The sequence below is a fragment of the Hemibagrus wyckioides genome, linkage group LG16 (assembly GCF_019097595.1).
Source record: "Hemibagrus wyckioides isolate EC202008001 linkage group LG16, SWU_Hwy_1.0, whole genome shotgun sequence".
In the NCBI taxonomy this organism is placed as follows: domain Eukaryota; kingdom Metazoa; phylum Chordata; class Actinopteri; order Siluriformes; family Bagridae; genus Hemibagrus; species Hemibagrus wyckioides.
This window is the reverse complement of record NC_080725.1, coordinates 14240302-14264962: the sequence shown is the minus strand read 5'-3', so window position 1 is coordinate 14264962 and position 24661 is coordinate 14240302. Positions and strand designations below refer to the sequence as shown.

The 24661-nt window shown below is 38.2% G+C and overlaps 1 protein-coding gene across 6 annotated transcripts in view; it reads right to left on the bottom strand.

Moving 5' to 3' along the window:
- LOC131366964 (protocadherin alpha-C2-like) overlaps positions 1-24661 on the bottom strand; it is a 239726-nt gene that overhangs the window by 204282 nt on the left and 10783 nt on the right. For 2 of the 6 annotated variants that reach the window (XM_058412066.1, XM_058412029.1), the window contains exons 2-4: positions 22936-22994; positions 19828-19916; positions 13791-16296 (exon numbers count right to left, since the gene is read on the bottom strand). In XM_058412066.1, coding sequence (XP_058268049.1) covers positions 15986-16296; positions 19828-19916; positions 22936-22994 — 459 coding nt within the window. In that variant the 3' untranslated portion in view covers positions 13791-15985. Of the gene's footprint in view, positions 1-11; positions 2550-3262; positions 5791-9909; positions 16297-19827; positions 19917-22935; positions 22995-24661 lie in introns of those variants that run through there. The other 4 variants (XM_058412059.1, XM_058412042.1, XM_058412069.1 and 1 more) reach the window with 4 other exon arrangements.

Genomic DNA, 24661 nt, shown 5'->3' with positions numbered 1-24661 from the left:
ACTTTTCTTACCTCTTCACAATCTGCTGTATTATTAAGTGAAATCAGGTTTGTGCCTAAAGTCTCATTTTGGCCCTTCTTCAGAGTTCCACCAGCAGTAAGAGTGCTGTCATTGTAAGACGTGATGAACTTGAAGTCACTGGTACGTGATCCTGTTGTTAGATACGTGTCATAATTGTAAGAACTGCGGAGAGTTCCAGCTCCCTCCACCTCTGCATAGTTGGGAGGGAGATACGCACTGGGAATGGCCACTGCTCCATCAAACAACAGTCTGGGCTTTCTCCTGTGGCAAAACCTCACAGCCAGGATCAGAATAATAAAAGTCAGAAAGAAGGTGGAGACGGAAACTAGCGCAATGATCAGATAAAAAGTCAATTTGGAATTGCTCTCCTCATAAGTCATGTCTTTAAGTTCTGGAACTTCAGCAAGATTATCAGAAATAAGTAAATATACAGAACAAGTAGCAGAGAGAGGCAGCTGTCCGTTATCTTTCACTGAGATCACAAGGTTCTGTTTCATGCTGTCAGATTCAGTAATGTCCCTCTGAGCCCTGATCTCTCCACTATGGAGACCGATAGTGAAAAGTCCAGGATCAGTAGATTTGACAATCTGATATGATAGCCACGCGTTCTGTCCAGAGTCAGCATCCACAGCAATGATTTTGGAGACCAGAGAGCCAGAGAGAGCAGCTTTAGGGACCATCTCAGTCATTAAAGACTTTCCCTCTGGAGCAGGGTATAATATCTGTGGAGAGTTATCATTCTCATCTGATATAAACACACTCACAGTCACGTTGCTGCTGAGTGGAGGAGAACCATTGTCTCTGGCTATCACCTGGACTTTAAAGTTTCTAAACTTTTCATAGTCAAATGACCTCAAAGCCTGGATCATTCCTGTATCTGAGTTAATGGATAAAAATGAGGATGTTGGAAGACCATTTATCTCACTGGGCACCAGAGAATACATTACTGTACCGTTCTGCCTCCAGTCTGGGTCTCTAGCAGTAACAGAACTAATAGAGGTTCCTGGTTTGTTATTTTCCATTACATATGCAGTGTAGGATTGCTGTTCAAATTCAGGAGGATTGTCATTCACATCTGATACGGTTAAATGAATGGTCATGGATGAGGATAAAGGTGGAGATCCTCCATCAGTAGCAGTGATTGTTATGTTATAATCTGATTCTTTCTCTCTGTCTAACAAGCTCGTGGTTACAAAAGAAAAGTAGTTTTTAATTGATGGGTTTAATTTAAAAGGAACATTTTCTTGAATGGAACATCTCACTTTTCGATTATCTCCTGAATCATTATCCTGAATATTAATGATGGCCACTTCAGTGCCCACAATACTATTTTCAGGAATTGGATCATTCAGTGATTTAAGAATAATTCTTGGAGAGTTGTCATTTACATCAGTGATGTCTATAATAATTTTTGCAGTCGATGCTAAACCAGGGCCATCATTAGCCTGCACTCTCATTTCATAAGACGTTTCCTCTTCATAATCGATGTTTCCAGTCACCAAGATTTGACCAGTTATCTTGTCAATGGAAAATAATGTTGAAGCTGTATCAGATATTCGACTAAATTCATAACTGACTTCCCCGTTTACCCCCTCATCGGCGTCTGTAGCGCTCACTGTAACTACTTCTGCACCCAGCGCTGCGTTTTCAGCCAGAGTAACCTTATACACAGACTGACTAAAAACCGGGGTATTGTCATTAGCATCAAGTACATTGATGTGGATAACTGCAGTACCAGACCTCTGTGGTGTGCCTCCATCAGTCGCAGTAAATATTAAATCTATTTCCTTCGTCAGTTCACGATCCAGGTCTTTTTCCAAAACCAGTTCAGCGTATTTTCCTCCCTCCGTGTTTTCTTTAATCGATAAAACAAAATGATTATTTCTTTCCAGCGAATATCCTTGAACCGTGTTTTGGCCGATATCAGAGTCCTGAGCTTCGTTTAAAGGAAAACGCTCTCCTTTATCAGCTGATTCACGGATATCAAACATTATCCGACCTTTAGGAAATCTCGGCGCGTTGTCGTTTACATCCTGAATCTGCAGTGAAATGCGATGCACATCAAGAGGATTTTCCAACACAAGCTCGTAATTAAGAATACAAGAAATTTTCGACCCACAGAGCTTCTCTCGATCTATTGTTTCCGCCACGACCAGATTTCCACTACTCAGATTAATGTCGCAATACCGTTTAGCGCTGCCTTCCGTCTCAATTCGAGCTTTACGAGCAGATAATCGTTTCACATCAAGTCCGAGATCCTTTCCTATATTTCCGATCACATATTGTAGCTTCGTTTCTTCCGGGAATGTGTATCTCAAATCTCCACGGACAGCACAAAGCAACACACAAATACAAGCCAAAATCCATGGTATCGATAATGAAAAGCTTTTCTTTTCCATTCTGCAACGTCAACAATAGGCTACTTATTCTAATGCAAGACGCGCACTTGTTAAGCTATTCTATAAGTAGATGTCCAAAATAAATACAACCATCGAAAGGAATGAGCCTCAGTGGTAGAGAAAGCTGGAATACATCATGAAAAGGGTGGAGAGCTTTTATCATTTTGGTCCGCTGGTCAATAGCGACCCTCTGAGTATATTTAGAAAACTACAATGGAGTGTGTTCTGTTGCACAACTGGAATTCGAAATCACTAGTAGCATATAGTTAAGTGCAAAGCACAACATTTTTTTTAAATAAACAAATAAATAAATTAATTAATTAATTAATTAATAATCAAGCAGTGGGATTATTTGAAAGCGAATTTTTTTCTTTAAATTTGCCTATAATACAATAGATGTGCGAATAAACATTGTGTCAATTTAAGAAAAATACTTAGATATAGTACACTGAGTATATAAAATATTATTTATCATATCTCATGTCATGAGAGGATTTTAAATTTGCCTCATTCCACCAGGTACAGGTAGACCATAATATATATTCAGTTTCAGATTAACTTCATATCCTTGTGGAATAAACATTTATTGCAACCATGACATTAAAAAAGTTCAACTTAATTGTTGAAATTTAACATGCAATTTGCTCCAATGATGGTTAATTATATGATAAATAATGAATTACGTAAATGTTCAAAGAAAAAATACAGAAGGTCTTACAGTCAAACAGAAGTGCACTCATATACGCAGATCAAACTAATCAACAGATATAGGTAGTTGGGGAAGAAGCATTTTGTGTGGGTCTATATTTGTTAGAATATTTTCTTAAGGAAGCACTTCTTACCTCATGTGCATCCTCGGTCATGTTAAGTGTAATCAGACTTTCACCTAAAACCTCATCCTGGACCTTCTTCAGAGTTCCACCAGCAGTAAGAGTGTTGTCATTGTAAGACATGATGAACTTGAAGTCACTGGTACGTGATCCTGTTGTTAGATATGTGTCATAATTGTAAGAACTACGAAGAGTTCCAGCTCCCTCCACCTCTGCATAGTTGGGAGGGAGATATGTGCTGGGAATGGCCACTGCTCCATCAAACAACAGTCTGGGCTTTCTCCTGTGACAAAACCTCACAGCCAGGATCAGAATAATGAAAGTCAGAAAGAAGGTGGAGACGGAAACAAGCGCAATGATCAGATAAAAAGTCAGTTTGGAATTGCTCTCCTCATAAGTCATGTCTTTTAGCTCTGGAACTTCAGCAAGATTATCAGAAATAAGAAAATATACAGAACAGGTAGCAGAGAGAGGCAGCTGTCCGTTATCTTTCACTGAGATAACAAGGTTCTGTTTCATGTTGTCAGATTCAGTTATGTCCCTCTGAGCCCTGATCTCTCCACTATGGAGGCCGATAGTGAAAAGTCCAGGATCAGTAGATTTGACGATCTGATATGATAGCCACGCGTTCTGTCCAGAGTCAGCATCCACAGCGATGACTTTGGAGACCAGAGAGCCAGAGAGAGCAGCTTTAGGGACCATCTCAGTCATTAAAGACTTTCCCTCTGAAGCAGGGTATAATATCTGTGGAGAATTATCATTCTCATCTGATATGAACACACTCACAGTCACGTTGCTGCTGAGTGGAGGAGAACCGTTGTCTCTGGCTACAACCTGGACTTTAAAGTTTCTCAACTTTTCATAGTCAAATGACCTCACAGCCTGGATCACTCCTGTATCTGAGTTAATGGATAAATATGAGGACGTTGGAAGACCGTTTATCTCACTGGGCACCAGAGAATACATTACTGTACCGTTCTGCCTCCAGTCTGGGTCTCTTGCAGTAACAGAGCTAATAGAGGTTCCTGGTTTGTTATTTTCCATTACATATGCAGTGTAGGATTGCTGTTCAAATTCAGGAGGATTGTCATTCACATCTGACACTGTAAAATGAATGGTCATGGATGATGATAAAGGTGGAGATCCTCCATCAGTAGCAGTGATTGTTATGTTATAATCTGATTCTTTTTCTCTGTCTAACAAGCTCGTGGTTACAAAAGAAAAGTAGTTTTTAATTGATGGGTTTAATTTAAAAGGAACATTTTCTTGAATGGAACATCTCACTTTTCGATTATCTCCTGAATCATTATCCTGAATATTAATGATGGCCACTTCAGTGCCTACAATACTATTTTCAGGAATTGGATCATTCAGTGATTTAAGAATAATTCTTGGAGAGTTGTCATTTACATCAGTGATGTCTATAATAATTTTTGCAGTGGATGCTAAACCAGGGCCATCATTAGCCTGCACTCTCATTTCATAAGACGTTTCCTCTTCATAATCGATGTTTCCAGTCACCAAGATTTGACCAGTTATCTTGTCAATAGAAAATAATTTTGTTGCTTTGTCAGATATTCGACTAAATTCATAACTGACTTCCCCGTTTACGCCCTCATCGGCGTCTGTAGCGCTCACTGTAACTACTTCTGCACCCAGCGCTGCGTTTTCAGCCAGAGTAACCTTATACACAGACTGACTAAAAACCGGGGTATTGTCATTAGCATCAAGTACATTGATGTGGATAACTGCAGTACCAGACCTCTGTGGTGTGCCTCCATCAGTCGCAGTAAATATTAAATCTATTTCCTTCGTCAGTTCACGATCCAGCTCTTTTTCCAAAACCAGTTCAGCGTATTTTCCTCCCTCCGTGTTTTCTTTAACAGATAAAACAAAATGATTATTTCTTTCCAGCGAATATCCTTGAACCGTGTTTTGGCCGATATCAGAGTCCTGAGCTTCGTTTAAAGGAAAACGGTCTCCTTTAACAGCTAATTCACTGATATCAAACATTATCCGACCTTTAGGAAATCTTGGCGCGTTGTCGTTTACATCCTGAATCTGCAGTGAAATGCGATGCACATCAAGAGGATTTTCCAACACAAGCTCGTAATTAAGAATACAAGAAATTTTCGACCCACAGAGCTCCTCTCGATCTATTGTTTCCGCCACGACCAGATTTCCACTACTCAGATTAATGTCGCAATACCGTTTAGCGCTGCCTTCCGTCTCAATTCGAGCTTTACGAGCAGATAATCGTTTCACATCAAGTCCGAGATCCTTTCCTATATTTCCGATCACATATTGTAGCTTTGTTTCTTCCGGGAATGTGTATCTCAAATCTCCACGGACAGCACAAAGCAACACACAAATACAAGCCAAAATCCATGGTATCGATAATGAACAGCTTCTCTTTTCCATTCTGCAACGTCAACAATAGGCTACTTATTCTAATGCAAGACGCGCACTTATTAAGCTATTCTATAAGTAGATGTCCAAAATAAATACAACCATAGAAAGGAATGAGCCTCAGTGGTAGAGAAAGCTGGAATACATCATGAAAAGGGTGGAGAGCTTTTATCATTTTGGTCCGTTGGTCAATAGCGACCCTCTGAGTATATTTAGAAAACTACAATGGAGTGTGTTCTGTTGCACAACTGGAATTCGAAATCACTAGTAGCATATAGTTAAGTGCAAAGCACAACATTTTTTTGTATAAATAAATAAATAAGCAAGCAGTGGGATTATTTGAAAGCAATTTTTTTTCTTTAAATTTGCCTATAATTCAATAGATGTGTGAGTAAACATTGTGTCAATTTAAGAAAAAACTTAGATATATTACACTGAGTATATAAAATATTATTTATCATATCTCATGTCATGAGAGGATTTTAAATTTGCCTCATTCCACCAGGTACAGGTAGACCATAATATATACTCAGTTTCAGATTAACTTCATATACGTGTGGAATAAACATTTATTGCAACCATGACATTAAAAACGTTCAACTTAAATGTTGAAATTTAACATGCAATTTGTTCCAATTATGGTTAAATAATATGATAAATAATGAATTATGTAAATGTTCTAAGAAAAAATACAGAAGGTCTTACAGTCAAACAGAAGTGCACTCATATACGCAGATCAAACTAATCAACAGATATAGGTAGTTGGGGAAGAAGCATTTTGTGTGGGGTCTATATTTGTTAGAATATTTTCTTAAGGAAGCACTTCTTACCTCATGTGCATCCTCGGTCATGTTAAGTGTAATCAGACTTTCACCTAAAACCTCATCCTGGACCTTCTTCAGAGTTCCACCAGCAGTAAGAGTGCTGTCATTGTAAGACGTGATGAACTTGAAGTCACTTGTACGTGATCCTGTTGTTAGATACGTGTCATAATTGTAAGAACTACGGAGAGTTCCAGCTCCCTCCACCTCTGCATAGTTGGGAGGGAGATACGCACTGGGAATGGCCACTGCTCCATCAAACAACAGTCTGGGCTTTCTCCTGTGACAAAACCTCACAGCCAGGATCAAAATAATGAAAGTCAGAAAGAAGGTTGAGACGGAAACTAGTGCAATGATCAGATAAAAAGTCAGTTTGGAATTGTTCTCCTCATAAGTCATGTCTTTAAGCTCTGGAACTTCAGCAAGATTATCAGAAATAAGAAAATATACAGAACAGGTAGCAGAGAGAGGCGGCTGTCCGTTATCTTTCACTGAGATAACAAGGTTCTGTTTCATGCTGTCAGATTCAGTAATGTCCCTCTGAGCCCTGATCTCTCCACTATAGAGGCCGATAGTGAAAAGTCCAGGATCAGTAGATTTGACAATCTGATATGACAGCCATGCGTTCTGTCCAGAGTCAGCATCCACAGCGATGACTTTGGAGACCAGAGAGTCAGAGAGAGCAGCTTTAGGGACCATCTCAGTCATTAAAGACCTTCCCTCTGAAGCAGGGTATAATATCTGTGGAGAATTATCATTCTCATCTGATATAAACACACTCACAGTCACATTGCTGCTGAGTGGAGGAGAACCGTTGTCTCTGGCTATAACCTGGACTTTAAAGTTTCTAAACTTTTCATAGTCAAATGACCTCACAGCCTGGATTACTCCTGTATCTGAGTTAACAGTTAAAAATGAGGACGCTGGAAGACCATTTATCTCACTGGGCACCAGAGAATACAATACTGTACCGTTCTGCCTCCAGTCTGGGTCTCTTGCAGTAACAGAACTAATAGAGGTTCCTGGTTTATTATTTTCCATTACATATGCAGTGTAGGATTGCTGTTCAAATACAGGAGGATTGTCATTCACATCTGACACTGTAAAATGAATGGTCATGGATGATGATAAAGGTGGAGATCCTCCATCAGTAGCAGTGATTGTTATGTTATAATCTGATTCTTTTTCTCTGTCTAACAAGCTTGTGGTTACAAAGGAAAAATAGTTTTTAATTGATGGGTTTAATTTAAAAGGAACATTTTCTTGAATTGAACATCTGACTTTTTGATTTTCTCCTGAATCATTATCCTGAATATTAATGATGGCCACTTCAGTGCCTACAATACTATTTTCAGGAATTGGATCATTCAATGATTTAAGAATAATTCTTGGAGAGTTGTCATTTACATCAGTGATGTCTATAATAATTTTTGCAGTGGATGCTAAACCAGGGCCATCATTAGCCTGCACTCTCATTTCATAAGACGTTTCCTCTTCATAATCGATGTTTCCAGTCACCAAGATTTGACCAGTTATCTTGTCAATAGAAAATAATTTTGTTGCTTTGTCAGATATTCGACTAAATTCATAACTGACATCCCCGTTTACCCCCTCATCAGCATCTGTAGCGCTCACTGTAACTACTTCTGCACCCAGCGCTGCGTTTTCAGCCAGAGTAACCTTATACACAGACTGACTAAAAACCGGGGTATTGTCATTAGCATCGAGCACATTGATGTGGATAACTGCAGTACCAGACCTCTGTGGTGTGCCTCCATCAGTCGCAGTAAATATTAAATCTATTTCCTTCGTCAGTTCACGATCCAACTCTTTTTCCAAAACCAGTTCAGCGTATTTTCCTCCATCCGTGTTTTCTTTAACCGACAAAACAAAATGATTATTTCTTTCCAGCGAATATCCTTGAACCGAATTCAGGCCAATATCAGAGTCCTGAGCTTCGTTTAAAGGGAAACGCTCTCCTTTATCAGCTGATTCACGGATATCAAATATTATCCGACCTTTAGGAAATCTCGGCGCGTTGTCGTTTACATCCTGAATCTGCAGTGAAATGCGATGCACATCAAGAGGATTTTCCAACACAAGCTCGTAATTAAGAATACAAGAAATTTTCGACCCACAGAGCTCCTCTCGATCTATTGTTTCCACCACGACCAGATTTCCACTACTCAGATTAATGTCGCAATACCGTTTAGCGCTGCCTTCCGTCTCAATTCGAGCTTTACGAGCAGATAATTGTTTCACATCAAGTTCGAGATCCTTTGCTATATTTCCGATCGCATATTGTAGCTTCGTTTCTTCTGGCATTGTGTAGCTCAAATCTCCACGAACACCGAGGATAAAGATCCAAACGTAAATCAAGAGAAGCAGTGAAGAAAACGAAGATATCATCTTGTCCATTCTGAAATTTGTTGATGATCTCATTTTTTTACAATCCTTATACTAATTAATGTTAGCTCTCATAAAATAATTCCACATTATGCCCTGTACAAGTTTCTTTAGCAATTGTTCTCGACGTTATGTGGTGGTGCCAGAAAGACAATGGGTGGAGAGCTCTGTTTGTAAGTCTCTTGTTAAACAGCGACTCTCTGAGGATTTTTTATTTTATTACAATTTAGATTTTTTCGATATTTAATTTTCACCACAATTAGCGTTTTTCTCAGTGAAACGATTTTAATTGTTGGTTTTGTTTTTGTTTTTATATTTAATTAAAAAAAGCTGACATTTTATAAAAGACTTTTGTTTTAATGCAATTTTTCGTAAAAAATATAATTCTAATGCAGAAGCCATAAACAGCACCAACAATATGACGAAACAACTATATGATGCATTAGACACGGAATCACTGCAGTTTTACATCAGGAAAATATTTAAAGCTAGTACAATTGGAAATAAATAGAAAACGTTAAGAACAGTGTTTGGGGTATCTCTTATGAATTTCCTACACATGTGTTTTGGTGCATACTACAATTGTAATTTATTATAGCCATATTTACCACCGCTGAAATAGCAATAGTTTTCGCCAAAAATAAAGCAAAGTACCATAAAACCAGATGCAAGACCATTGCTAACTATAAGTTAAAGATATAGTAATACAAGTGCTACGACAAAGGATTTTCTTACCTCATCTTCATCATCACATGTGTTCTTAAGTGTAATCAAACTCGCACATAAAACGTCGCGTTGATTTTTTTTCCATGACATGCGTGAAATTTATACACATTCAATTTATTATCTAAAATAATGAATGAAATGTGAAACAGAAAAAAAATATGAAAGATCTTAGTGTCACGTGGAAGTGCACATAATTATATAGAAGGAACATTTCAAGAGATACAGTTAGATAGTGATTAAGAGTATTGTATTGGGTGCATGTTTAATTTGACATTTTCATAGAGAAGCACTTCTTACCTCGTGTGCATCCTCGATCGTATTAAGTGTAATCAGACTCGCACCTAAAACCTCATCTTGGCCCTTCTTCAGAGTTCCACCAGCAGTAAGAGTGTTGTCATTGTAAGACGTGATAAACTTGAAGTCACTTGTACGTGATCCTGTTGTTAGATACGTGTCATAATTGTAAGAACTACGGAGAGTTCCAGCTCCCTCCACCTCTGCATAGTTAGGAGGGAGATACGTGCTGGGAATGGCCACTGCTCCATCAAACAACAGTCTGGGCTTTCTCCTGTGACAAAACCTCACAGCCATGATCAGAATAATGAAAGTCAGAAAGAAGGTGGAAACGGAAACTAGCGCGATGATCAGATAAAAAGTCAGTTTGGAATTGTTCTCCTCATAAGTCATGTCTTTTAGCTCTGGAACTTCAGCAAGATTATCAGAAATAAGTAAATATACAGAACAGGTAGCAGAGAGAGGTGGCTGTCCGTTATCTTTCACTGAGATAACAAGGTTCTGTTTCATGCTGTCAGATTCAGTTATGTCCCTCTGAGCCCTGATCTCTCCACTATGGAGACCGATAGTGAAAAGTCCCGGATCAGTAGATTTGACAATCTGATATGACAGCCATGCATTCTGTCCAGAGTCAGCATCCACAGCGATGACTTTGGAGACAAGAGAGCCAGAGAGAGCAGCTTTAGGGACCATCTCAGTCATTAATGACTTTCCCTCTGAAGCAGGGTATAATATCTGTGGAGAATTATCATTCTCATCTGATATGAACACACTCACAGTCACATTGCTGCTGAGTGGAGGAGAACCGTTGTCTCTGGCTACAACCTGGACTTTAAAGTTTCTGAACTTTTCATAGTCAAATGACCTCACAGCCTGGATCACTCCTGTATCTGAGTTAACAGATAAAAATGAGGACGTTGGAAGACCGTTTATCTCACTGGGCACCAGGGAGTACATTACTGTACCGTTCTGCCTCCAGTCTGGGTCTCTTGCAGTAACAGAACTAATAGAGGTTCCTGGTTTGTTATTTTCGGCCACGTATGCGCTGTATGATTGCTGCTCAAATACGGGAAAATTATCATTTATATCTGCCACTTTTATATTCAAGGTCGTAGTTGAAAACAGAGAAGGTGTACCTCCATCAGATGCTGTTATTGTAACATTGTACTCGGCTACTTGCTCGCGATCCAGTGATGCTGTAGTAATTATGGTGAAATAGTTCTTGATAGACGGTTGTAATTTGAATGGTAAATTAGTTGGAATGGAACAACTGAGTCTGCTGTTTTCACCAGAGTCCTGGTCCTTCACATTTAAAATGCCGATTTCTGAGCCAACAGCGATGTTCTCTGGAATCGGGTTTATAAGAGATTTAAGTGTTATCACCGGTGCATTATCGTTAACATCCAGTATTTCAATTAAGACCTTGCAGTGGCCTGTTTGTCCACCGCCATCTTCTGCCTGGATTTCTATCTCATGCGAGGAGGCGATTTCATGGTCCAATTTTCCCGCAACCAAAAGTTCCCCATTTTTTTCGTCAACCTGAAATAGATTTTTTGTACTCTCCGAGAGATGGTTTATATAATACGTTAATTGCCCATTCTCTCCTTCATCCTCATCGATCGCCAATATTTTAATAACGGACGTCCCAGGAGCTGCATTTTCAAATAACTGAGCCCTGTATAGAGACTGCGAAAAAATCGGAGCATTATCGTTTACATCCTGAACCAAAATTTGAATTACAACGGAACCAGATCGAGGAGGATTTCCTCCATCCACGGCAGTCAGCAGCAAAGAGTGTTCCGCTTTTTTCTCTCGATCGAGGTTGTTTTTCAAAACAATGTTCACATACCTGTCTTTATTCGATCTTGCATCAATGTCGAAATGTATGTTTTGACTGAGGATATAATTCTGAACTGAATTTACTCCCACATCCAGGTCTCTGGCTCTAGCGATTTGAAATTTGCTACCAGTCAACGCATTCTCTGATATCTCAAGCTTAATTGAGTCCTTTGGGAAGACGGGCGTGTTGTCGTTGACGTCCTGTACCTCTAAAATCACATTGTGAAGCTCTAGAGGATTTTCGAGAATAAACTCAAAATGTAAAATGCAAGGCGACGTTGGTCCGCATAGCGTCTCTCTGTCGATTCTCTCTAAAACAACGATATGTCCGGAATCAAGGTCCACTCCACAATACCGTGCTTCACCTTGATAATCCAATCTCGCCTTCCGTGATCTCAAACCTTTTACGTCCAGATTAAGATCTTTGCTTAAACTTCCGATTACGTATTTTGTCTTTGATTCCTCAGGGACAGAATAACGAATGTCTGCCACAACGACCGAGCTGATGAATGAAATAACTGCCCAAATCGAGAATAATGAAATCCTTTTCGACATATTTGTCAGATTTGTTTCAGATATTAAAATTATCAATCTGTTTTTAATGTTTTTTCCATTAAAATATTATCCCAATGTTTTCTACACAAAGCAGCCGTAGATACGCGTACTTTCCATGTTCAGTGGTGCAAGAATCATTGCATTGTCCTCCGATAAAATGCACTAATGTGTGTTTCCACGGCAGATAATTTAAAATTGGTGAAGAGCGACACTGTGAGGCAAGCCAAGAATGTGCAATGGTACTACGGCTTTAAAATAAAAAGAACAAAAAAAAAAAACTCTATTAAAGTGTGATATTGTTGAAATAATGCCGATAAAATATGTTTTCTGCTATTCCGATAATACTAAAATCAAGGCAAATAAGAAACGTGCCTGTATCGGATTTCTGCTCTGTAAATTGCGATTTCAGCACCACAGACAGCGACAAAATACAAACGGATGAAAACGTCACACGAAGAGGAGGGGTGGTATTATCCCGACACATCTGTCCATCTGTATATAATATTTAAACTAAACTATATTTGTCATAAAATTTATTCCCAGTTTTCTATCAGATGTTCATAAGTCATGCATCATAAACATGTTCATGCTCAACATTCTTCCAGAAAGAATATAAGTTGACCAACGTCAACGTCACTGCAAAAATAACATAATGATAAATAATTCAAACTTTAATTCAAACAGCCTAGCACATGGGATCTATTACATCACTAAAATTTCTATTAGACAAAAATCTTACTGAACATTCCAAGAAAATAAAAGTTATAATTAAAAATATCTAAAACGCTCCTACCACTCTTAGATATGTGCCCATGGGTTTTTTTTTTTTTTTAGGTGTCATACTTGGGAATTGGTTTGGTTCTGGACTTGCTTGAACAAGTGCTAGGCAGCGTTAACCTCCACAGCATGTTTTAAACATCAAATATTTTGTCCATTGTCCAATTTATTAACAACACTGTTTTGCATTATGGAAGTGAAATAAGGGTTGCATTAAATAATAATAAAAAAAATAATTATTCATAAATTAAACATTAAACTGTGATTTCTGAACACTCAGGCCTCAGATGTGGTATTAAAATTAAAATGCACCACAAAACGGAACTTAATGCATCGTATCAGTATTTAATATTTTCATATGATTATACATATATATTATTATAATAATAATATATAATAATAATAATAATAATAATATTATTATTATTGTCTTTTAGCTCATTAAGAGAAGAAGCTAATGGTGTCCCAGCTTATGGGAGTCTTGATATAAGCTCCAGTCTATAAAGTGTAGGATTAAATCTGTTTCAGTATCTGCTTACTTTTTCTGACTGCAAAAAGTTATCTTTATTCACAAACACAGCTGTGGATTATTATTATTTTTCTGTTTTTTTTATGGCTTTATTATTATTATTATTAACCTGATGTTCCGCTCCAAGATGGAACATTATTTGGCTATTACACAATTTAAAAAAAAGTACATAAACAATTGTTGGTACTTATGAAAAAAATTTATTTGTGGTTTATAAACAAAACACGTTAACATATTTCATAAAGTGATATAAAAAAGGGGAAAAAAGAAAAGAAAAAAAAACATTATTTCACCACTATACTGATGAGAAGCTGTACAAAAAAAAAAGATGTTCAATAGATTTGTACTGTGAAAGTGCCAAATCAGCACTGATTGACTTAATAAACATTCACTACACACGAGCAGAGTACACAGACAGGGATTTTTTTGATGCATTTATCATTTTGATATTTTTATTGCATTTTTTTTTAGGTTTTTAATGGAAAACAAGGACGATATCATAGAAGGGGATATATGAAGCAATTCAACATTACTTGTTTGTTCATGATTCCAAATATATTCATGGTTATAAAAAAAGAATTATAGCATAACACTACAGCAATACATATATCTAGCATGTTTAAGGTTAACGTTGATGTCACAGGGACAACATGGTGGTTATTCCCTCTGGTGGTTTTGCATCAATGATCTACAGTATGTGCTTGTACAGTTGAATCTGAATGAGCAATTAGATATATGCCTACGTGTGTCATCAGAGACGATGGATGTCTCTAAATATAAGAGGAATGGTTCAAAATAAATATGAAAAGCATATCTATCTATCTATATATATCTATATATATATCTATATATAGTTTGTTTTATCTGTGTATCACATGCAAGCAGTCACTTAGTGATCTGACAGCACTAAACCACACCTGAAGAAGGCTGTACTGTGTGTGTGTGTTATCAATTATAGCAGCACTAACATCCATCCTATACCTTGATCAATAGCCCTACTGCCAAGACAAAAGAAAGTAAAATTTTGAAAAACAAAACAAAAAAGTTGAAGTTGAATCCATCCAGAATGGAAAAACAAAATCACAGGGATGAAACCTTCTCCAGTGCTAGCTCAGTTTGGTTCACTACCATATTCTGCTGTCTGTACATCTCTGGAAACCAAACCACACATCTCAAAATGGAAAACTGATGTCTACACAAGCTCCTCAAAAGAACAGTTCAAGACACTTTTCACTGCTGCTTGAGCACTCGTTTTACTCGGATGGAAGTGTCTCATGTGCTTATGCTCCCTGGGGAAAAATATTTAGTTCCAGTAACAGTGCTGAGGCTTGATCTGAGTGCAGAGGTTACAAGTGAGAGAGTGTGTCTTAGCTCTTTTATTCACTCCCACATCACGGCCACAAGAGGGCAGTTCTCGATGTGCACAGCTGTAAACATGGAGGAGGAAAGCTCTGGAGCACTGAAAAGTGAATCACCGCAGAGGCAAAAGTTTAACAGGTCTGGTTGCAACAAGCAACAATCCTGTCTATATTACATAAGAAGCTGTGCTCCTACAATGCTTTAACGTGTCTGTTAATATTGGACATGCCGGACAGTGGATTCTACTTTACTGCTCTGACCATGAATTCAACATAAGCAACGTATTTCCATGTTTAGATGTACACAGTCAAGTAAGGAATAATTGAAATTTTAGGTTTGGAGGTTGTTTTTCTTTCTTTCTTTTTTTTTTTTTTTGCATCACCAAGTAAAGCACACGTGAGGTTTCAGCATTCGTGTGCCTTTCAAAGGCAGCAGGGGGCTCTGTGAGCTCAAACCCTGAAATTATTGACTATTACACGTGAATATTGTACTACCCCTGAAGTGTATTTCCTCCGCAGCACACACATACATAATGCTGACCAGATCATATTTCATTCATAAACCTGTTGGTTGTTTAAAGTACAAATTCCTGGCATAGCAATGGAGTCATGAGGATGTCCAGATAACAGACTCCCCTCACTTATATTATACCTACAGATATAATATGCAATTTATGGATCATTTGGAATGAATGTTGTAATTTACTGTTTTTAGATTCATAATTGCTGCTTAGAAAGATGGAGTGAAAACCTTTTGGATACACTGAGTAGTGAAATAGCCAATTATTGCCTCCTGGGAGCCATCATGGTTTAAGGATTGGGGTCATTTGAAGTTGGGTAGAAAGAGAAAAGAGAATGATCAGCACTGGGTGGGGCTGGCCAATTTATCTCCCCATACTGAGAGCTGCAATTAAAGGGCTCTCCTTTCTGTGCTGTATTTCTTTTCAGATTTTTATTGTTTTTTCATTCGTATGAGTTCAGGAGTTTAGGTGGATTGTTTTTGAAACAGCCAAATTCCCCTTTACTCCTCGCCATCATCTTTGCCTTTATCCTTTTTGTCTTTTTTCTCCTTCTTCTTCTTTTTCTTTTTCTTAGGATCCTCTTTCTTGCCAAAGCTAATAAAGTCCCCCTTGTCGTCCATGGCTCCTGGGTCTTGCCGGATAGAGATGATTGCAGGTGAGCCAGGAATAATGAAGGCTTCAGGAGGGATCTCGCCTGGCTTCAAAGCCTGTGGAGGACCGTAACCTGGTCCAGCACCATAACGGAAGCTCCAGCTATTACTGTTGATCCCAGCTCCGACTGGAGGAGAGAGCTGTCCTTCAGCTTCGCCATCTGCATGTGACAGAGAGATAGACAGTTATTTATCATAAGTAATTTGATGAATATGAGATTAAGAAGATTATATAAGAATATGATGAATGATATCAATTTTAGATTTTGTCTGTTACTTACTTGCTTACTTGCTTTTTTTAATTTGTATATTTTGTTATTTACTTTTTTGAGTTCAAAAAAGGTAATTTAATCCTTAATTCAAAAAAGCCTGCATCAATCAAGACTCAATACTGGTGACACAAACCTGCATGACAGACGAATTTGGTGAAAGCAACGACATTCAACATTAATATGAAATACATTTTCTGCTTTTTCTTTATTTATTTTTTACTAGTTATTTTTTATTGAGTTTACTGAATATTTTTATTTTATTTTCCAGCCAACATATAGTATTGGAGAGTTGGCTGGTGAGTGAGAATTGGTCAAGACTAAATTAGAGAAAAAATGCAGGGAATCCAGAAAATCAGGGTTGCCAGATTGTATGGACTGCTTCCAATTAAAAATTTAAACTTTCTCAGTTTTCAGCAAATCCACCTTTCCTATTTTTTTTCTATGGTAGTAAAGACTAAGTGAATACTACAAGCTTAATAAAGCAATGAAACAAGGTTATTGCATTAAATAGACTAACTGCCTTATATGTATAATTCTGCATGTTTTTAAATGATATGTGACTGCTCTGTGTGATTTGTGTTCGTGTTTAATCCTCCAACGAGTTCGGATGATTAAATATTTTAGTTTAGGTCATCAGAAAGCGCTCGCTCTTACTCATGTTCTCACACAGATAAGTGGGGGTAAACTTTGCATATACCCATGTGTTGTCATGGTCAGAATTATCGAGTGTTCAGTGTGTTCTGAAGATACAGACCCCTAACATGATTTTCCTGACATCAATTATGGAAAGAGTATCTGTTCATGTTCGTGGGTGTGTGGGTGTGGGTGTTCTTTCTAACTCTTTGCCAACCTTTCTCTTTGTATCAGATCACTTGTTCTGTCGCTGTCTGTCTACACAATGCATTCCTGCCAGTTTAGTCTGAATGTGCTCCAGGTGTGAGACAGTGCCTGCAGCATCCAAGCTGATAAAGATATGCCAGGTTTTTGTCAAACATAAAATGATGTGCTCTTGAAATGCTTTTCATAAATCTCAGTACGAAGGTTACCTTGGTATCCAGACCTACCGGGTTAAAATTGAATATGTGCCCATTTCGGCACTCAGATGTCCTATATATTCCTTTTTTTTATTTACCAGTATAACTTGTAGTTTAAGTATTTGAATATTTACGATTAACACATCTGATCCATATTTCTTAAAAAAGCATATGTTTAGCCCACTGGCCTCTTTACTCCTACACAACATCAGGCTTTACATCCTTCTCCTCTTTCTTTACAAATATGAATGGTTGCCATGGAAACTGCCTCCCCTATTGCTCCTCGCCCACTCCCTGCCACTGCAGCAGTCCCTTCCAGTTCAGCACTGTTGCCTGGCAACAACTCACACATTGTTCCCTAGCAACAGGACCACCACAGGGGCCTGCCACTCCTCAAGTGCACCTCTCTAACCCCTAATGTTCCCTCGTCACCCTCTCTATTTCCTCTGTATAACTCTCAACAGTGTGCGAGAGAGCAAACTCCATCACTTCCTTTTCCTTACACTTCAGCTATTACTCATTTGTTCCATTTTATTTTCTCTCTGTTCTGAATCATGTATCTCCTTCCAGGCTCCTGTTTTTTTACTCAGAGATTGTTACAGCAGAGGGGTATCGAACTGAACACATTACCATCAGCTGGATGCTTAAGCAGCGTTTACACAACACATCTGTCCATCTGAATCGATACCTGCTTCAGAAATAATCTAAAAGTAGCGCATACATGTCTCCGATTTTATCCAACATTAAAAAATAATAAAGAAGTCTTCCACTCTATCTGTCCATATCTATACTCCTACAGGTCAAGTCCAGTATGCTCGATCATCAGGTCAATATTTCAGTCATCCTCCTCTCCAGCTCCAGGCTAATCTCCTTAATGAGCTAGCTGATCAATACCCCTGTGTCTTTCTGTATCTGTGATGAATACCAAATATGAACCCAACAAACTCTCTGACCAAAGCCCTGTGTTGAGTCATTAAAATATCAAATTCCTGATTAACATATCTTCAGCAATCATTGTGATAGACACAGGAATGTGCACCATTCAGGCATAACATTATGACCACCTGTCTAATATTGTGTTGGTCCCCCTTTTGCTGCCAAAACAGCCCTGACCCGTCATGCACTGTGTATTCTGACACCTTTCTTTCAGAACCAGTATTAACTTAAGCAATTTGAGCAACAGCAACACGTCTGTTGGATCAGACCACACGGGCCAGCCTTCACTCCCCACGTGCATCAATGAGCCTTGGCCGTCCATGACCTTGTCGCCAGTTCACCACTGTTCTTTCCTGGGACCCCTTTTGATAGATACTGACCACTTCAGACCGGGAACACCCCACAAGAGCTGCAGTTTTGGAGATGATCTGCTTTAGCCATCACAAGTCCTTACACTTGCCCATTTTTCCTGCTTCTAACACATCAACTTTGAGGACAAAATGTTCGCTTGCTGCCTAATATATCCCACCCACTAAAAGGTGCCATGATGAGGAGATAATCAGTGTTATTCACTTCACCTGACACTGCTCAGTATGTTATGCCTAATCGGTGTATATTAATCATAAAAAAATAAACACAATCATTCGTTTAATTTCAGTTAAGCCTCTTATCTAAAGCAAAATCAAGCTGCTTTCTCCCAAAAATATCCCATCTTGAATCACAGCATCAGCTAATAATAGAACAGTTACACAGACTAATCACGGGTTTTAGTTGTAGACACTTAAAAAGAATCTATTCACTAGATTACAGAGTAATTTGTGCCAGAAAAAAAGGAAAATTAAATGATCCTTCACTCTTTACCTATATCTATATATGTCTATATCTATACATTATCTTTTAACTTGTTAAAAACAATCAAATTACACAGTAATCAGTGTGAAGGTTGTTTGACTTTTTCTGCTAGGAACCAGGCTATTTGAGTTTCCTTAGCAGATTAGAAACTTTCTAGCAACAAACACTCTTTAGACACACCAACAATCTCTGATATATTAGTCCAAGCTCTAAAATCATTTAATGAGTAGTTGTATATGACAGGATAAGTTGGAACCCTGGTTAAAAGGTTTTTTCTCATTTTTTTGGAGTCAAACAGTAAATGGGAGGTTGCAGAAAGGACTGAAGCTCTGAGAGAGGGAAATGAAGAAATGTCGGACTACACAAGCCGTATGACTGGTCTGAGGAATTAGTCAGGCTTGGATTTGTTGATTTATTGAATAATGCTTAAATAAAATCTTCATTTCATGTGTCTTGCTGCTTTTCTTTCATTTTTTACCACTGCTGAAATCGACCAATTGATGTTTTTTCTATTGCTAGTGTGAACATGAGATAAGTCTGAGGTCTCTTGTGAAATCTTTCCCCACCTCAAAAGAATGGGAAAAATGTGAAGTCTTACCTGCAGCACTGGACACCGTAGGCCAGTTCTGCACCAGAACACCTTGCGCTCCCTGCATCACAGCTGAAGCCTCCTCCATGTGAACAGAGCTGCGACATAAAAATTTGTGACTTTCAGCTGCACTGTTGTCAGAGCTGCTGTAATAGAAAACTAATCAAGACCAATCTGAATTTGAGACTTAAATAGTGCTGTAGAATAAATAAGAATACAGTAAAAAAAAAAAAAAAAGAGAGAGATCAGATTCTATATATATATGCCTGTTTGTGTGTGTGTGTGTGTGTACACCAGTTATATGCGTGAATGACTCTGTGTGTGTGATTTGATGTGTGTGATTTGCTCAGTGTGGCAGCATGAACAGACTCTGAACTTACATGTCAGCATGCATGTTTGGAACTGTGTGTGTGTGAGAGAAAGAGAGAGAGAGAGAGAGAGAGAAAGAGAGAGAGAGAGAGAGAGAGAGAGAGAGAGAGAGAGAGAGAGAGAGAAAGAGAGAGAGAGAGCGAAAGAAAGAGATGACATGCAGAGACACTATGGGCCATCATGCCATGGTTTCGTTGTACTTTAAGTCCTGAGAGACAAACTGACAGGACAGCCTAGTGAGATGAGAGGCGTCAAAAAACACAGAGATCCACTGGAATTGGAGTTGACAGACAGAGAAGGTGTGATGGAAAGGAAAAAAGTGATGGAAGACAGCAAAGGGAACTGAAAATAAAAGTTAAGGTATTATGTTAAACCTATTACTGCCAGTAATTATTCCTACACATTTTTTCTATATTTCCTTACAGCTTATGTCTTTGTACTTTTCAAACTTTATCTCAAAACCTGTGCATTTTTGTAAAATCATAATGATGCCCCCTCCACCCCAGAGCTGCTCATGTGCATTAAAATACATCCTGTTAAGCTGGCTGATCAAAAGCTTTCCATCCTCCAACAGCCTCAGTGCTGACTCCTACCACAATTATACTTCAGCACCAAGTATCCATACATTCATAACGAAAATATGAGAAGCAGTGTGTGCGGCAATGTATCTGCAATGCAGTACAGGGTGTGTCCAGCTTGCTAAAATCACTTTGGACCTTTTTCTTTGTATTTGCTCCTTGTGTGCAAGAGGCCAACTTAGGCTCTTATGGATTTTTTTAATAATATTAAAGCTGAAAATTAGCCATTGATTTGATGGAGCACAAGGTCCACGAGATGCCAGAGAACTTGAGAGCTTCAAACTCAATTATCTGAAACAACAAATCAGAGCAAGGAACGAATAATGGAGCCGGACATTTTATTGGTCAAATGCAGAGATCCAAACCAGATAAAAGTATAAATGATATAGGTAGTTTGTGCTGGACTATGCTGGCCAGGTTGGCTCTGGGATAAAGACTCTAGCTTCACATAAATCTTATTATAGTATATTAATAGTCTTCCTGAACCCCTTGTATCCGGTATGCTCAGCCAAAATCTTTAAATACTTTGAAGTATTCATTTTATTTCCCCCTCTGCATTTTCTTTTCATGCGTGAACCCCTGCCAATTGCCATCCACCAGCCAGATCTCGCTTATCCTACTAAATAAACCACTCAGGGAGGGTAAAATCTAATGAAACACATGAAACTAACCAGCTGCATATTTTGCTATCTTCTGCACACATGAACTTGCACATGCCCCATGATGGGGTGAGAGAGAATGTCCCTCCCACCTGAAGAACATAGATAGTTTTGCTCATTTTGATAATACTTCCTTATACTATAACTTTAATAAGCAAAGACATAAGTGAAATGGGACTTGAGAAAGTACTTTATTAGTATCAAGGAATTGGTCAGACCTGGTCAGATCACTTAAATTAAGTCCTTTATTGTAATTTGTAATTGTTCTTCACTTTACAACTGTTACTAAGACTCCCAGTCTGGATCTTTTATTGGTTTTACACTGCAAGTGCACCTGCATTTAATAAGGCACTAATTTAGAGGCCCATTAGGATACGAGAGCAGCCTGTTAATACAACCTTAACTACAGAATTGTTTGGTGGAATATTTACTTAATACTATTCCTTATTTAATTGCTGTTGTGTAGATTTAGTTTTGCCAGTGACACTTACTAATTACAGATTACTGATTATGCTATGGTAAAAATAAATAAAGCATTAAATAAATAAATAAATAAATAAATAAATAAATAAATAAATAAATAAAGCATTTGAATGAAGCAATTCTCTTCTCAGAGGTGTTTGTCTGTCAACATGCTGACAATATTAATGCATGAAATAGACTTTCATACAGTAATGTGTGTTTGTGTGTGTGTGTGTGTGTGTGTGTGTGGATTCTTTTTGTATGACCTAACATGCATGGGTTTATCTTGCACCACCTCAAGTTTGTGCTGAAAGAAGAGAATATCTATTCTGAGAATTTGTGATGAGAACTCATGCATAAAAAATGCACACTGTAAGTGAGAAGGAAGTGTGTGATTATGAAAAGAGGCATTGTGTGTGTGTGTGTGTGTGTGTGAGAGAGAGAGAGAGAGAGAGAGAGAGAGAGAGAGAGACAATTTGTCCTTCATTCTCAGTATTGAAGGACTGGGTATGTGGTACAGAGAATGCTGATGACCTATATCTTCCATCACTGCAGATATCTGCACTGCTGAGAAAAGGCCCGGAGCTACCAGATCTGCTTGTGTGTGTGTGTGTGTGTGACTGTGACTGCATATGTATATGTGTATGTGTGTATATGTATGTGTGTGTAATGAAAGAGGACAGAGAGAGCTGTTGCCTCTTACACATCTAGTGGTCATGTTGATTCGACGCATCATCTGGGGGTCATCATATCTGATTCTTCACTGAACTGATTATCATAAATCTCTCTCCATCCCTGTCTCCCCCATTTCCTCTATTTTTATTATAGTGTTTTTGTTTTAGCTCCATTTGCTCTAAAAACATTACACTGCAGTTACAAATGTAAAATTGTAACAATGGTACACAAGATTCTTGGAAATGAAGAGCATAATTTGCAGAATAGATTATAAAAACACAAATAAAATACACCTAAAGGACTGGATTTCTATACCACTTTGAGTAGGCATAGACTGAAACGGTTTTGGAGAGATTAAAAACAAAAGTGCTTACCTCTGCACTCCTGCCCTCAAAGATGCAGAGTACCGCCAGTCAGCATTCGGTCCCTTGGGCTAAGAAAGACAGAGAAGTAGAGACAGGGGAAGAGGGAGGGGTGGATTAGATAGGTTTTCATCAATAAATCATGGAGCTCTATACAAGTCTGCTCTCTGCATTCAGATATGAGCTCTACTGTATATAACAGACTCACATAAGCTCTGGCCCATGATTTAAAGAGTTGCAATTTGTTTATGTGGATGTATTTGCATGTGTTTGTCTGTATGTGTGTTGGTTTGAGACCTCATAAGCTCTGGAAGAAGCCAGAGGGTACTCTGGTTAATTTCTGCCACATCTGTTATCTAGCAGATGGGTCTACATTTACCCCCATGTCTTCATTTTATCCCATTTTTTACCCTTAACCTCAGACCTTCATTCATTCCACATATGTACCATACCCCCCCCAAAAAAAAACAACAATTTCCTTTTAATTTTCCTGTCCCTTCATTTATCCAATATACTTCCTCTAAATAGAATGAGATCATTGTAAATAACCAGCTGATCTCTTGTAATTTGATACCATAGCATTCTCCACCCCGAGAGCATCAGCCACAAAGCCACAGAAATCAGACCAGCCATCAGCAGCAGCAGGACCAAATGTCATGTTCTACAAACCCAGGCAATATTCCCATTATGAAACCCTGAGCACATTAGGCACTTCTTCTGCAGACCAGCATAATGCAATAAAATAAAAATGGGAGTGCAAAAGACCTACTTCACAATTCTGCCAAAATGTCCACACTGAACTACTGATACACTTTATCAACAGGCAAAGCTTTGTGGAGGAGATCAGCAGCCAGTCTTTTTATATTTGTCCTAGTAAAGAACTGGGTCGGGAAGTATGTGCTACACTCAGGCATTACTAAATGACCCAGATAAATTGGATAAATAATATTCTTTAATCAGGTGAATTCAGGGGGGGAGGGAGCATGTGCACAAACCACACAATCTAATTTGCCAGACAGAAAATCACAGACGGGAGGTTAATTTCTTCTCTACGGCAGATAACAGCCGTATCTTAAAGCTTCTAATGCACTGAATTGCTGTTTCCCACACACTTACTGTGAGACTGAGCAGCCAAGTCCCTGACTACTAATCCTTTCTCCTAATATTGCAATCATGCCAGAATTTGACCATATATACAGTAAATCTACCATGGGGCAACAAATAACCAGTTTACCTTAGAGTCAATTACAACAGACCCACAATGTCCATGTCCATCTCACTGAACATGACTTCACGGCAATTACACATGTCCACATGGTACACAAACATTGTGCACAATGCCAACATTCATTTTTTAAGTATGCATGAATTTACAACAAACCACCGTTGCAAAGGCATCTTTATGGATTGGAGTCTGCAGATTATTTTAAAGATATTTATGTTAGGCAATCGCTTTTTAAAGGAGAAAACTAGGAGAAAAGAGTGATGGAAAAAGACTCTTTTGAGGTCTCAGTTTCTGTGTCAGGCAGGTGATTTTTTTGTTTCCATTTACATGAGACATGCTGACATTGTTGACAAAAGTATTGCCATAAATGCCATTTTAGGAACTAAATGACATTTATGTACTCATACTCTAGAAAAAGAACAGAAAATATATAAAATATATAAAAAATAAATCAGATAAATATTATGCAATCAATAATATGCAATGAATATATATATATATATATATATATAT